Source organism: Anopheles arabiensis, chromosome 3 (genome assembly GCF_016920715.1).
Source record: "Anopheles arabiensis isolate DONGOLA chromosome 3, AaraD3, whole genome shotgun sequence".
Taxonomy (NCBI): Eukaryota; Metazoa; Arthropoda; class Insecta; order Diptera; family Culicidae; genus Anopheles; species Anopheles arabiensis.
This window is the reverse complement of record NC_053518.1, coordinates 34,830,137-34,843,364: the sequence shown is the minus strand read 5'-3', so window position 1 is coordinate 34,843,364 and position 13,228 is coordinate 34,830,137. Positions and strand designations below refer to the sequence as shown.

Here is a 13,228-nt window from a genome sequence, read left to right as displayed (position 1 = left end):
AAAGAAATCGGTTCACAGAGAAACGAACAACAATGGCTGGGGTAAGGTTGAACTAGTTGTATAATCTACCCTTTTTGTTTTACAGTTGTAGTTAACAGTTTAAACATTTAAAACACATTTATACGCAATATTGCTCTCTCTCTCTCTCTTGTATCTACTTCACGATCCCAATACGTTCCCCTAACCAAACCCAAAACTACTTACCCCGATCGATACCCACAAATTCCCTACTCTTTATCAAAAATATATCTTCCATCTGAGACTTTTGGTTCCCGCACAACCTGCGCCTGTGTCACCGTTTTGTATAATCTTCCTTTTTAGCTCTCTAATGCGCTCACGCTTTGTTTTGTTTGTTTGTTGTAGGTCAATAATACGGACGAAAATTGACTAGGGCGGACTACTAAACGAACTGTTTTCAAATCCGATCCATTCCTCGGCTTGTTTGGATCTGTCGTCTTGGTTGCCTGGTTAAAACTCTCTCGCCTGGACGGCCCTTGTCTCAACTGATCGCTTCTTTTACTCAGCATCTTGCTTGCTTGCTGTGGTCACTCTTTACTTGTATGTGAACTATTTCAAAAGGAGAGAACACACTAATGGGGTGGGGGTGCTGAAACTCCCCATATAGAGATGGGGAGAAGCAAATGACACGCGTGAATTGTGAATTGAGCTGGTGACTAAACTCTGGCGACTTAAACAAACAAAAACCGATCAATTGGGTTGCGTCTTTAAAGCAAAATCTCCCCCTATTATCCTTACAGGGGGTTTTTGGGGTTGACTTTTTGTACGACTTATCCTACTGCACCTACTAAATTAATCTTTTTTTATACAAACACACGTACACACACACTTACACACAACACGCTTTTTTCAAAACATTGAACCATCCGCCCGGGAGTTACTGGAATACGGCCGCCCGCTGCTGGAACTGCTGCCGCCGCAGGACACGTTCCTCCTCCATGCGGCGCCGCTCTTCCTGCTCCTGCCGGATCTCGTCGTGGAACTTATTGGTGCGCAGCTGCTGCTCGATCTTTGCCTCGAAGAAACTCTTCGCCCCCCCAACGCCCACCTCGTCCACATTGATCTCGGTGAGGCGGGCGAGCTGGCCGAGCCCCGAGTCGGACACGAGCTCACCGGCGCGTGCTTTGCTGTAAATTACAAACAGAGATAGAAAGAGACATTTAATTGTAAATGTCTGAAATGTCTCAGTGTACAACAACAACGGGCACCACTTACCGGTAGATGAGCAGAAACTCGCGAAACGATATCTTGCCATCCTTGTCCTCGTCCACCTCCGCGATCATGCCCTTCAGCCCTAGGTGGGTCTGCGGGGCGCCCAGCTTTTCCATCATGATCTTCAGCTCGGCCAGATCGAGATAGCCATCGTTGCCGACGTCGTACCTGCGTAACGTGCAAGGGACACAAAACGGTTAGTTTTGAATTCAAAGACAACTTTTTTTTCTTTTTGAAATTCCCCGTAACGTTCGTATGGGAACACGACAGTGGCATAAAACTCTGGTACGTCTCTTCGCACAAACACGAGATTTGAATACTAATTTCGTAAAAAAGGCTCAATCCAAGGTGCTTTATGGCACAACTGTATGATATCATTTCACCTCCCCTTTCCCTCCATGCGTTTATTTTAGTCACAATGGCCTATAAACGCCTTCTCCGTGTGGGGTAGAATGTCACGGAGGAATTTTTGGTTTAGCCACGAAAAGGAATTTTCGAGCATTTATTGACCTGAGCAACACTGTTTATTGTAAGGCGCGTAAGCGTGTGTGCCCATAATCATTCGTGCACAACCCAACCCAAAACACCGGGAGTTGCTTGTGTGTCGTGGGTCATCTGTTTTTAGTGTACTTTCTTGTGTTGTTTGTAAAACAAATCTGCACATACACGCAAAAAACGTGCTATTAACTCCACCCAGATGATGTCTTGACTTTGGGTGGTAAATTCCAGTCCGTTTGGTATTTACCCAATCATTTATTGTGCTTTTTTGCGTGCTCTCTCTTGCTTGGTCTCACTCTTCAATGAATGAGTCAGAATGTTTATGTCCCAACGTAAATTGAAGTCGAAACCTTGCCCGAGGGGGACCACCTGTGTGTGTGTGAGGAACCTGTTGTGATAAAAATGGATACCAATCCGCGAGGGAAAGTCCCCCCTCATGAAGTGATCCGGATAATCAAACGGCTCAGAATGCTTCTGAAGCAAGCAAGCAACGAACCCGTCAACGAAAACGGTCGAAATCGAAATCTCGAAATCTCGAAACCTGTTTCCCTCCACCTTTAAGGGTGACTACTTTCGATCGACCACCACCGACCACCATTCGCCCCCCTCAGAAGCTCAGATCAGACTAATTGGAATCAGAACATAAATTGAAATTAACGCACCGCGGGAATGCGGGCAGAGTTGGATGGTTTGATGACCTTGAGCAAGCATGCTGTGTATCGGATTTATCGTTCAGACTGATTGCGCGCACTGGCCCTTTGCACAGCGTCAGTCCCCCTGCGCAAAACGGAACTGCGGATGAACGGAACTTCCTGCCTGCACGGTGACAATTGTTGTTCCATCGCACCGTGTTTCTTCACGCTCGGTCACATTTTCGTGACATTCGGGTCTTTGTGGCCCTCAAACCTCTGCGCTGTGGAAGCCCTGTGCTGCCTGTGACCGTGGGACGAGGAGCCGATTTGGTAGCAAAACGTGTGCCTCGATCGTCGTCGTGCGCACGAGCTCGTTCGCGCATGAACCCTCCTATCGCCGCGCAAGCTTTGTTGTGCATGCGATTGGGGTTTTTTTTTTGTTACTTTATGCGCGTGTGTATGTTTTGTTTTCTGCTGGTGCCTTATAAGAAATTGGTGATGCGTGTTTTGCTTCTTTTGTGAATGCATAAAACAGGTTGCCTCTGCTTGCGTCGTACGCGATGTTCGGTGTCGTTGCGCGCGTTCCCCATTTGCGTGTTGGTAGAGAAGGAAGGCAAATGTGCAAGACACTAGACACTAGGTGACGCTATCAGCACATGATTGGCCATTCGAAACAGGTTGTGCATATTGAATCATTTCAGCTACAGGGCCAGGCGGCTTATCGGAGTTTCATAAGGCTTAGGCTGCCGGTTTCTATGTAAAGCAATGCGATCAGTTAATGTGGCGTTGGCCATAAATAGACAACGTGACTGGATGACTCAAACAATTTTGCAGACATTTCGTTGGCAGAGCCCTTTTGGATTTAATATTGTTGGATTATCTTGTCAAATCTTGTCTAGCGATCTTAAACGATCCTCAAAATGAGCTCTACGCGCAATAAAATATGTTTGCGAAACGGAAGTAATTCCGAGCTAAGATCTTTAGGACATCGCCAAATACTTTTGGAAATTGTGTCCATAAAGGCTATTAAGCTGTGTTTGTGCCTGGTTCATCAACGTTAAAGGTTATAAGTTTAAATTACAGTTGAATTGAATCTCGCCTAACAAAACAGCACACCAATAGCTCTATAAAACATATCCAAGGTTAGTATAAATGGCCAGAAAGCATTATTGAATGCTCCAAAGAATAAGGAAGGAAGCAATAGTTATTAAAATAAATCTTTCTAAAAGTTAGCAGTGGTAAAACTTTCTAAATACAGGCCCCATTGCCTAGGCAAGATTTTGCTCACTCCCCAATCCGCAACTCTCTTCCCACGAATGCGCTTTTGCTGCCACAATTGAGCTGCCATCAATTGATCCACCTTCGATTGGCCTTTCATCGTCGCATCGCCGGAGCCGCAGTGGTAGTAATCGAAATTCGTCGTGAGAAACTGCCCACCCAATTTAACGGTCACATAAGTTACGGGCTCGTTTGTGCGCGTGTGTGTGTGTGATCCGCATCCGATCGCGTAAAACGGAAAAAAGTCACAACACACGTGGTGCGTGTTTTACGGTTTACGGTCAATTTCGAATTCGATTTCGAACTCCAGCGAGTGTGATGATGCGCTAAAACCCCCTGGATTCCTCTTCTACCTTTTCCCCTTGCCAGTAGCGGACGGGAAGCACTTTCGATCGCTTGATGATTGACCGTTTCCTCGGGAGCTTCTGCGCAACACACACACACGCACACGCACGCAAATTTTTACGCAACGCAAATCTAACGATCTCTGCCGTGGCTAGAGGAATTTAGATTCCGACGAGACACGATGCAATCGAACGAAAAGCATAACATTAATGCTAAACATGTCATCATCGTTTAGCGGGGGGGGGACGAGTTGTAAAGTGGAGTCCCGTTCGCTTACAATCGGTGCAAAACGCAGTTTGGAGACTAATCGAGAAGATCACCGGCGATCATCCTCCGTTTAAGGTGTTCTCCGATACGACCAAACGCTTTCAGCTGGTTTCATAATTGGGGTCTTAGCCATATGGGAATGTGACCAGTTTCGTGTGACCAACCAAGCACTCCTCTCCCGATCCCGACCCCTCGCGTTCGACCGTTGACCGGTCTGGAGCGATTGAATAATTGGTTTTCGAAGCGTTAGGATGCAAAGGCCGAAGAAAGAAGGCACAGAAACGAGCCTCGGTTGACCAGGCATTTGAATACAAACCGTGCTGTGTGGGCCGTAGTGGTTTGCTCGCTGCAACGGAAATACGGTACACGGTACAGCAAGAAGAAAGCTTCAAAAAGGAAAGCACAAAAGGGCCGTCCTCCGTTTTTGGGCTGCAGAAAAAAGGGCAACGATGCACATTGTGTGACCGACCGTTGTTGTGCCGAAGTACGATAATTATTATGTAGGAACAGGGGACTGTCTACGTGCTGCACACCACACGACGCATATCTAATCATCGTCCGGCGACGAACCTTGTGTTGCATACGTCACACGCACACACGAACATTCTCCCATGACAAGTGCACACACTTTCCATGTTTCCATGGCCTACCAAAGAAACAGGAAGTACCGGCTTTCGTACTGCAAGCGTCCCACGCCCCAAAAATAAACCATCACTCTCTTGTGTTTTGGTTTGTCATTTCGGAGGAGAAAGGTTCATTTCAAACGTCACCGTGGATCGACGGTTCGACGGGTGTTTTGCATAGAAAATCTCGATCACACCCGCCCTCATCGTGTCGTTACACAACGCTGTTTGCAAATGCTCTATCTCTAGCGACATTGTAACCGCCGTCCGAATGGGCTGAAGTTGTATGTAATCGACCGAACCGAGGCTTCAATGTTACGAAGAAACAAACGCGAAGATCACTTCCAACATCAAGATTTGGAGCTGGCTCTCGTCGCAAGCAAATGCAACCGGTTCCTGATGAACTAACCATTCTCAAAACGCTCCAAACACGAGACGAGAAGCCTCCCTGTCCCTGTGGGGGACATACCAGCCCAAACCCACCCCAAAGAAGGAAAGTGCGGAAGAAGAAAATCGGTCCGGTTTTTTGCTGTTGTTGCGTTGGAGGTGTGTTTTATCATGCTGTGAAGCCGTCGTTTTGACAGAAGGTTTTATTATCTCACAGGCGTTAAATTCAAACTTCTAACCGTTTTGGTTTTTTAGCGGCTACTCTAACGGCAAGGATCCACACTACTGGGGATATTGAGCACTTTTGCAAAGCGTTCCAGGGGCGGCATGAGTCACACAATTGTGTCCGCAAACCTCCAACACGCCAATAAGCAAAGGGTATCATTGGAGAGTAGCGACAAATGGAATAATAGGCCGCTGTTGATTATTTTATGATGTTATCACATTGCGCTCCCTACGGTTCATAATTCGCAGCACACAACGACAACACAGCTCCAGAACAGCAAATGGTGTAGAATACGGTACGGCACTCTAGCTTCTTGGTTTGGGGCGACGTGTAGTTCTTGCCAACTTCACGGAACTCATGGAATACAAGAAAAAGGCAAGGGTTGTTATGGCGCAGCGATGGATATCAGCTAGCCGGCTCGGCGGCGTTTCATTTCCTTTCTGCCAAAGTACCCTTTGGACATTGCACAGCACTGGAATCATGTACAAATGTCCCTCCTCCACCCATACTATAGCGGGTGGTAGTGTTTGGATGATTCAACGCGCTTCGCTTTTCCTTGTTTGTTGCTCAATCGCTCAATTATCCTCCCTGCCGCTGTGTCTCTTACGCCCATGTTAGGCGGACAACAGGGGAAACTACTAACTCGCTGTACTAAAACGCAGTGCCATAAACCAACGTGTGGTCGTCGTCCCCGCGGTCTGTCTCGCTCTCTACATTACAATTGTACACATTCGTCACCATTGAAGTTTTTATGATAACCAACCGTATAGTCGAACCAGTGAGTAGAAGGGGAACACGATTTACACAGTTCCTTGTGCTTTGGCTACCGTCGATTTGAATATTGAAACTTCCTCTACCGGCTCTGCCCAACGCCCCACTGCCGCAAGGTAAACAACTGTGTCTGAGCTACTAATGCCGATAATTAAAGGTGTGTATGATTCATCCGTACCGTACACTCGACACTGGGGCCAGTCGTCGCCTCCTACGACCTACGACGCAAAAGACAGTGGAGCCGTGTGCGTGTGCTCTTCTCTCTCTTTGTTGATTTAAGATGACAGATAAACGCAACGCCTACCTTTGACTAACTGTTAATTCTGAGAAATTCATCAAGAAGGCTTTTCGAGGGTGGAGTTGTGATGAACCTTCAACTGGGGAAGGCAGTTGATGAGCCTTTCTAAGCACTACAGGAGCTTTATCGATCTTGCCTTATCGATTTGTTTCTTGGAAAAGGGTCGTTAAAATGTGCCCCCCCCCCCTCTGACGAAAGACGTCCATTGGAGTTGGAGGAGGTGTTGATATGGGGGGCCAACGACTTGTCTAAAAGCATCATCATTAGGTCTTCGAATCTAAAGCCATTTACGGATAGCTTCTCGCCATAGTGGCCCTGCTGTGTGCGAGCTTTCAGTGGATCTCATATTACGATTAATCGTAGTCACTTTTCATCCCCAAAGCGAACACACGCTCAAAGAGAGGTTTAGAGGGATTTTTGGAGAAGCTGATGCACCATCCCTAACGTGCGAGATGTAGATGGGCAGAGATTAGCTTCCCTTCCTTCCCATTAGCTACCGACTTGGGCTACCGTTTTACTGGCTTCGCTTCTCTACTGACCACACAGCTTACAGGGATTTCACTTTCAAAGCGCACGTGGAAGAGGCTCGTCAAATGATGTTGGGGTAGGCAGAGGGACTGGATGCTCCGAGCGATTTATCCGCTCGCTTTCTTCTCCTCAGCTTCTAGTATTTCTGACCAGTAGAGCGCATATACATAAGCTCGGTACTACACACCATATACATATACATACACCATATACATATACATAAGCTCGGTACTACACACCAGGTTGACCTGCTAAATGCACGTAAATTACTCTTTTTGCCTTAGAAATGGAGGTTTTCTTTTTTATGTATTTTTGTTAAGTGCTTTTTATTAGTCTCTGACCTTCTCGCTACGTAGATTTTCTCTTCACTTGTAAGGGTATTGGGGCTTTGCTGTGGTTTAGCTGTCTAGTGCAGTGGTTGCCAAGTGGGTTTGGAGCATTTTAAGGTTCTATTAGATATTTGTTGGATATTGGGGGATATATTGCATGTAGTTGGACGTTTTCAGATACGAATGTTTGTGTGTTACGAATAGAGCGATATCAATACACCATTAATTTCAAAAATATTTAAAATAATTTATATAAAAGGCACCAATTGCCATCTTACAGGCAAAAATAGACGCATTGGAAGCAGAACTTGAAGCCTCATAGGCAAACATTGATGAATAATATGTCATTCTATCTTAAACTGATGACTGAAAAGGCAATATTTAGCGACTTTGAGATTTTTTAGACCATATTTTGATCCATTTTCGCGACGTGTTTGCCGACCACCGACTGGAAGTAGCAGCTGAATTAACAGGCCCCCGCTCTGTTTTACACCACTAGAGATCGATAGTAAACAACCCAGAAAGCCGAAACCCATTCCACATGCGTCCCCTCTTTCCCGACCTACATTCACATGTAACCGATTATTGTTGTTTTGTAGGAGACCCGGGTAAGAGAGAGACAGCAGTACAGGTTAAGCTCAGTGGAATCAGTGAGTGTTCATTAGATTCACCTTCGGCTTTATTAGGCTTTGGTTTTCAGGCCGAGTTTTGTAGCGCGGGTGGAAGCAACGAACCGAGCCCGGGCGACGATTAATGTGCCACAATACACCTGTACCTATTCTGGAACAGGAAAACGCCAAACCGAAACTGATCGGTTTGTATCGCTACCGGTCTTGGGGAGGGGTTTGGAGGGCTGTGTTGCGGTGGGGATGCATTATGTAATGCAGAAATCTTCCACGCAATAAACCACCGCAGTCACCGTCAAGAATCAAGCCCCTAGAGTTCCCTGACAACGGCGCAGAGACGGCAACGAACCTTCCATAGTCGGCTATTTTAAATTTAATTAAGCGTCCCTGATCCGATGCTTACTTCCACAACAGGGCTTCCCTGTTGTGATTGAACCTCTGCCCAGTTGGATACAAACAAATACACGTCCACAATGTTAAGCCTGCCACGGAGTTGATACCGATTTCTAGTCACGTTTTCACACCTCGCGAAGGGTCGCGAATGGAGTTGACCCGTTTTGCTGGCTATCTGGCAGCCAAGCAATCATGTCTGCCAGGTCACATTATTTGATCACGAACCTCACGCTCGAACTAGCCGCCCTGCAAGTTTGCGGTTTGCGGTTTTGCTGCATGTTTGCGCAACGGCGTGTAATATTGCATCGCAGCAAGTTCTACCGATGCACCTCACCGTTGGTTGGTTAGTTAATCGATTGCGTCTGCGCAAATACGGAGGGAGCAATTTTCTGAAGTATTCAATAACCCCCCACCCCCCCGCTGGTGCTGCAGTTGATACGCATGAAGGTATCGGTATCGGAATTGAATTCGACAAACATGGGCCTTTCAAGTACGTGCTCCAGATATTGCCAAACTTGCTCTACGCCCTTTTACTGCTGCGGTTACGCACTGGTTGTGTGTGTGTGTTTGAAGGGTTTTTTCTTCTTCGAATCGAGTCCATCATAACAACCCCACACCCCCAACGGGGAAGAATTGATGCAATTCAAGCGCGAAACGCGTAAGGTCTTCAAGAAGCGTGCGTTGCGCGTTGACTCCCTCCCCGAACAACTTGAGTCACTTGGACATCCGGACTGAGTTTCTGTCTGTATATATAAAAAAGGTGTAACATAAGTAACCAGAACCAGAACACTGACTCTACAACACCACCAAGTTCTGTACTGTTTGATATTTGAAACGCACGCGAGGTGAGGCGATATCACATTACTGACAGCAGTACGACGCGTGGCCAAGAATCAGTCGGCCCTATCTGACACCCTGCCAGACTGCTGCTGCCGCTGCTGCTGGTAGAGGGAGGGAGGGGTTTAATGTAAACAATTAAACCATTTCCCACCTTTGGAAACACATGTGACACAGACACACAATGTGACGCATTGTGCGTACAGGAAAAGTGAAACAAACGAGCAAGTCGTGGTAGTAGAGATAAAAACAAACACATCTCCAACACACTCTGGAGCATAGCGGCTGTTATCGTACGACGATCCACGATCTACCTATCTTGCGCTCTCCCAGAAGTCAACAAAACGTGTCGTCGCTGGAAAGATTCATCTTCTTCTCCGCAGAGCCGGAGATGAGGAAACACCGACCGAAAAGAACGTTCCAGTCCGTGAGTGGCCCCGATGGCCGTATATAAATACCCCAAACCGAGAGCACCACAAGCGGTGGAGACCCTCCGCACGGCCTGCCACAGTTTTATGCTGCTGCGTACTAATTGTCGCGCCAGTGCGCAAACAAGCACGTGGTTCTTTTTTTTGTAAGGTGCGATCGCCATAGTTACCGGACTAGCTACTTTGATGATGTTACATCCCAGAACTAAATGAATGAACAGACACGGAGTCCCACGGATATAGTTTTGAGTTCAGGTGATTCTATAGATTTGGTCGAAGGTTATTCTCGCCATTGCTGTTGCAAGGGGCGTGGAATTGAGCATTTTGTTCCAACCAATGCAATTCAACCCTTCGTAGTGTACCCCCGCCCTAGTGCTAGTGCTTGGAATGAATTGTCACCGACCGGACTGGGCGAGGGTCAGATTTCACCGGAACCATCGATCACTGCGTGGGGCGACTGGTTCGCGATGAAGGCAACAGCAGCTTCCGTGGTTTCTACTGTGCTCTGTGCGTCCTCTGTGTTTGTCTGTTTAATCGTCGTCAATCGAGCGTTGCAAGCTCACGGTTTGTGCGGTGAGGTGTTAAAAGGGAAACAGCGATCATCATCAAAAAGCCGCCACGATCGGCTGGGGCGTGTATGATGGGAAGAAAATGCTACCAAGCGACAAAATCTCAACTCGCAACACATTCCCGGCGTAGTTTCCCGATGGATGGTGTCGATGCGGCGTTGTCGATAAGATTGTGATTTAATTAGAAAAATATTTTGGTTTGGACACGACACGGAAGGACGGCGAGCAATGGTGTTACGTGTCGGGTAGATAATATGGGCCCCGCTGGAAAGATTGTAACTGATCGCCTATTACTGGAAGGCCTTCACAGGGGGAAGGAGGCGGAGGTCGTTACTGGTGAGAAATTGTAGCCGAGTGTACCAACCGTGAAAGGGGATTAATAAATTCTGAAAGATTCTACCACAACATAGATCTGTTTAGTAAGCATTGTATGTCCTAGCTTCGAAAAAATCAGTTTGGAGATTGTATTTGTTGTTTACACTTGGAACATTTGCTCATCAATAAATTATAAGAGCAGGCAAGAGATTATGACATTACTGCTCTTAAATTGAGTAAAGCCCTCCCCCACAAAGGGCTTCTTCCCCTCGAGCTCATCAATAAATTATAAGAGCGTTAATTTTTCACATGACATTGTCAGCTGCTAGACATTGTGGTGATGCCCAACTTTCTGGGTGCTTTGAACTTTCAACCGTTTGACACACAGCAGACACACATATTGACAGCAAACAAGCGTGCGACGACGACGGCGGGCTGTGCGAAAAGCATAGTAATGGGGAGAGCATAATCAATGGTTTTGTGTTTCCTTCGATCCAATGGCTGCCAGATTAGATTACTGTGACAGCAAAAGGGCCGATGATAATCGAGCTGATTATTATGGAAACATCGAGCGTTCGAGTGCAGCAGCCGTCGCAAAAGGAAACACGAGATGCAAAACAAAAACAACGCGAACAGCACACGCACAATACCAAATGATGATCTGTCTCAGGATCTGAGGCATTCGATCCTCTGCCTGCAAACCAGACGCCTCTTCGACCACCGTTTGCAGTTGCAGTTGCAGTTGTGCAGCATGTGCACAGGAGAGAGGGCAGAAAAAACCGACCAAACCCCTGGGAAACCTTTTGTGCTGTGCCGTGCTGCTGCTCTCTCTCTCTCTCTTTATCTGTTTTGTTATGTTTCTGCGCATCTGGCAGTGCAGCAACATGCATCGGAATGCATCGACTGTATCCTTCTCGAATTCAACCGACCAAACGTTCTTTTCTGTGCTTTTTGTGTGTGTGTGTGAACTGCTGCTGTTGGGGCCCTAAAAACCAGTTCTGGGCTATACCCATTTGGCCCTGGCCGCGGTGCATTTGTTCTAAGGCTCTCGAAGCCACTGGCACACAGCAGCAGCAGAAGGTGGCTAACGTATGTGTGTGGCGGATTGCACACAGATGACCTCTACCAACTCCACCGCAGCTGTGCGTGGCTGCGGAACAGCAGTAGGCCATGAACCTTCAATATTCCTTCTCTTGTGTTTTGCTCTCCTTTTTTCGCTCTCTCTCTCTCCCTCTCTATATGTTGGTGTCACGAGCAAAATACTCACTTGCTGAAGGTGGCTTGGTAGTCCTTGATTTCCTTCCGCGAGAACTCGTGGAACTCGGTGTAGATGTTGACCACTTTGAACGTGGGCTTTACCGCCTGCCCATTGTCCAGCGCTTCGTTGATCTGCTGGCGACGGTTCAGGATGGAGGATAGTTCCGCATCGGCTGACATTTTTTTTTACTTTATTTACACCACAGACACAGGAAGAACGAACGAGAGCGGAATACACAAACGCACAACAACCACCACAGCAACAAAACGAACGGACGCGCACTGTTCTGTTACTGATCAATAATAAAGAAGAGGGAGCCCTTTTCAAGGACCTTTTGCTTTAATCTTTCGCGGCGCTACTGAAATTCTAGAACTACGTCACGTGCAACTTTCAGCGCAGGAAGCAGGTGCCGAATGTAATGAACTTGGTTACTTTTTTCTTCTGGTTCTTCCTTTATGTCGTTAAACGCAGGGACGTGTTTAAGTGGCAGGTGGCGGCACCGTACTGCTGTTTTAATGTTTTTTTGCAAGAATGTATCCTTTTTTATCGCAAAAGGATGATGGCGTACCGTTGGTTGGCGTCACAAAACACTTTAAAACGGGGGAGAGGGTGGCCGACCTGCGACAAAAGCGCGAGTTTTTCTTCAGTGTCGAAGTTAACGAATACGAAGCAGAGTGCGCGACCGTTTCTGGTGCCAGACGGGAGAGAAGTGTTCACTGCATGGTAGGTTCATCATGCTCCAAGCTCGCTCGGTTCCGTTCCGCTCAACCGATGGTGTAGGTACGGTGTGTGGTGTAAGTTTAAGCGCAGTGGCAGAAAGTGTAACATGTATATGATTTATGTTTATTTTGTTGTGTGCAAAAGATAATTTTATTGGTTTGAGTTATTTGAAGGAGTGACATACGTCATACGGGAAAAGAAAAATCCTACTAAATAATTTTAAATATTCAATTTATTGTTTGAATTGTTTTAATGGTTTTAAGTATTTAAATGAAAGTAATAGGTCTAATGTAAAATATTTTACTAAATTTAGTTAAAGATTCTATTCATGGTTAGAATTAAAATATGTATTTACAAGATATGGGAGAATCGAAAGGGAGCATTTGGTCAATATTTCATACGATTCTACGTCACTATTGAAATAGGACGATTTTTATGTCATAATGACAAAACACTCAAGTCACTCGTATGAAAACAAGTTATTTATTTAGATTTAGAATTCACTTGACTCTTGAAAAGAACTTCTCTATAACTCATTGCAAAACAGAATAGCCCGACATAACAAAAGGCGCTAGGGATTTTGTACACCCATTACCAAAAATGAACCTTTCGGAGGCTCTTTTGGGAGTGAAAAAGACATACCATTTAACGCGATGTTTGTTTCACTTTC

At 46.3% G+C, this 13,228-nt stretch overlaps 1 protein-coding gene across 1 annotated transcript; it reads right to left on the bottom strand.

Moving 5' to 3' along the window:
* Nucleotides 1-42: 42 nt before the first annotated feature.
* On the bottom strand, nucleotides 43-12,564 carry LOC120901007 (EF-hand domain-containing protein D2 homolog). Its single transcript, XM_040308679.1, has 3 exons — nucleotides 11,848-12,564; nucleotides 1,234-1,398; nucleotides 43-1,145 (listed from the first exon to the last, which is right to left on the bottom strand). The coding sequence occupies exons 1-3, from the start codon at nucleotides 12,015-12,017 to the stop codon at nucleotides 896-898; spliced, it is 585 nt and encodes a 194-aa protein (XP_040164613.1). The 5' UTR covers nucleotides 12,018-12,564; the 3' UTR covers nucleotides 43-895.
* Between the last annotated feature and the right edge of the window lie 664 nt (nucleotides 12,565-13,228).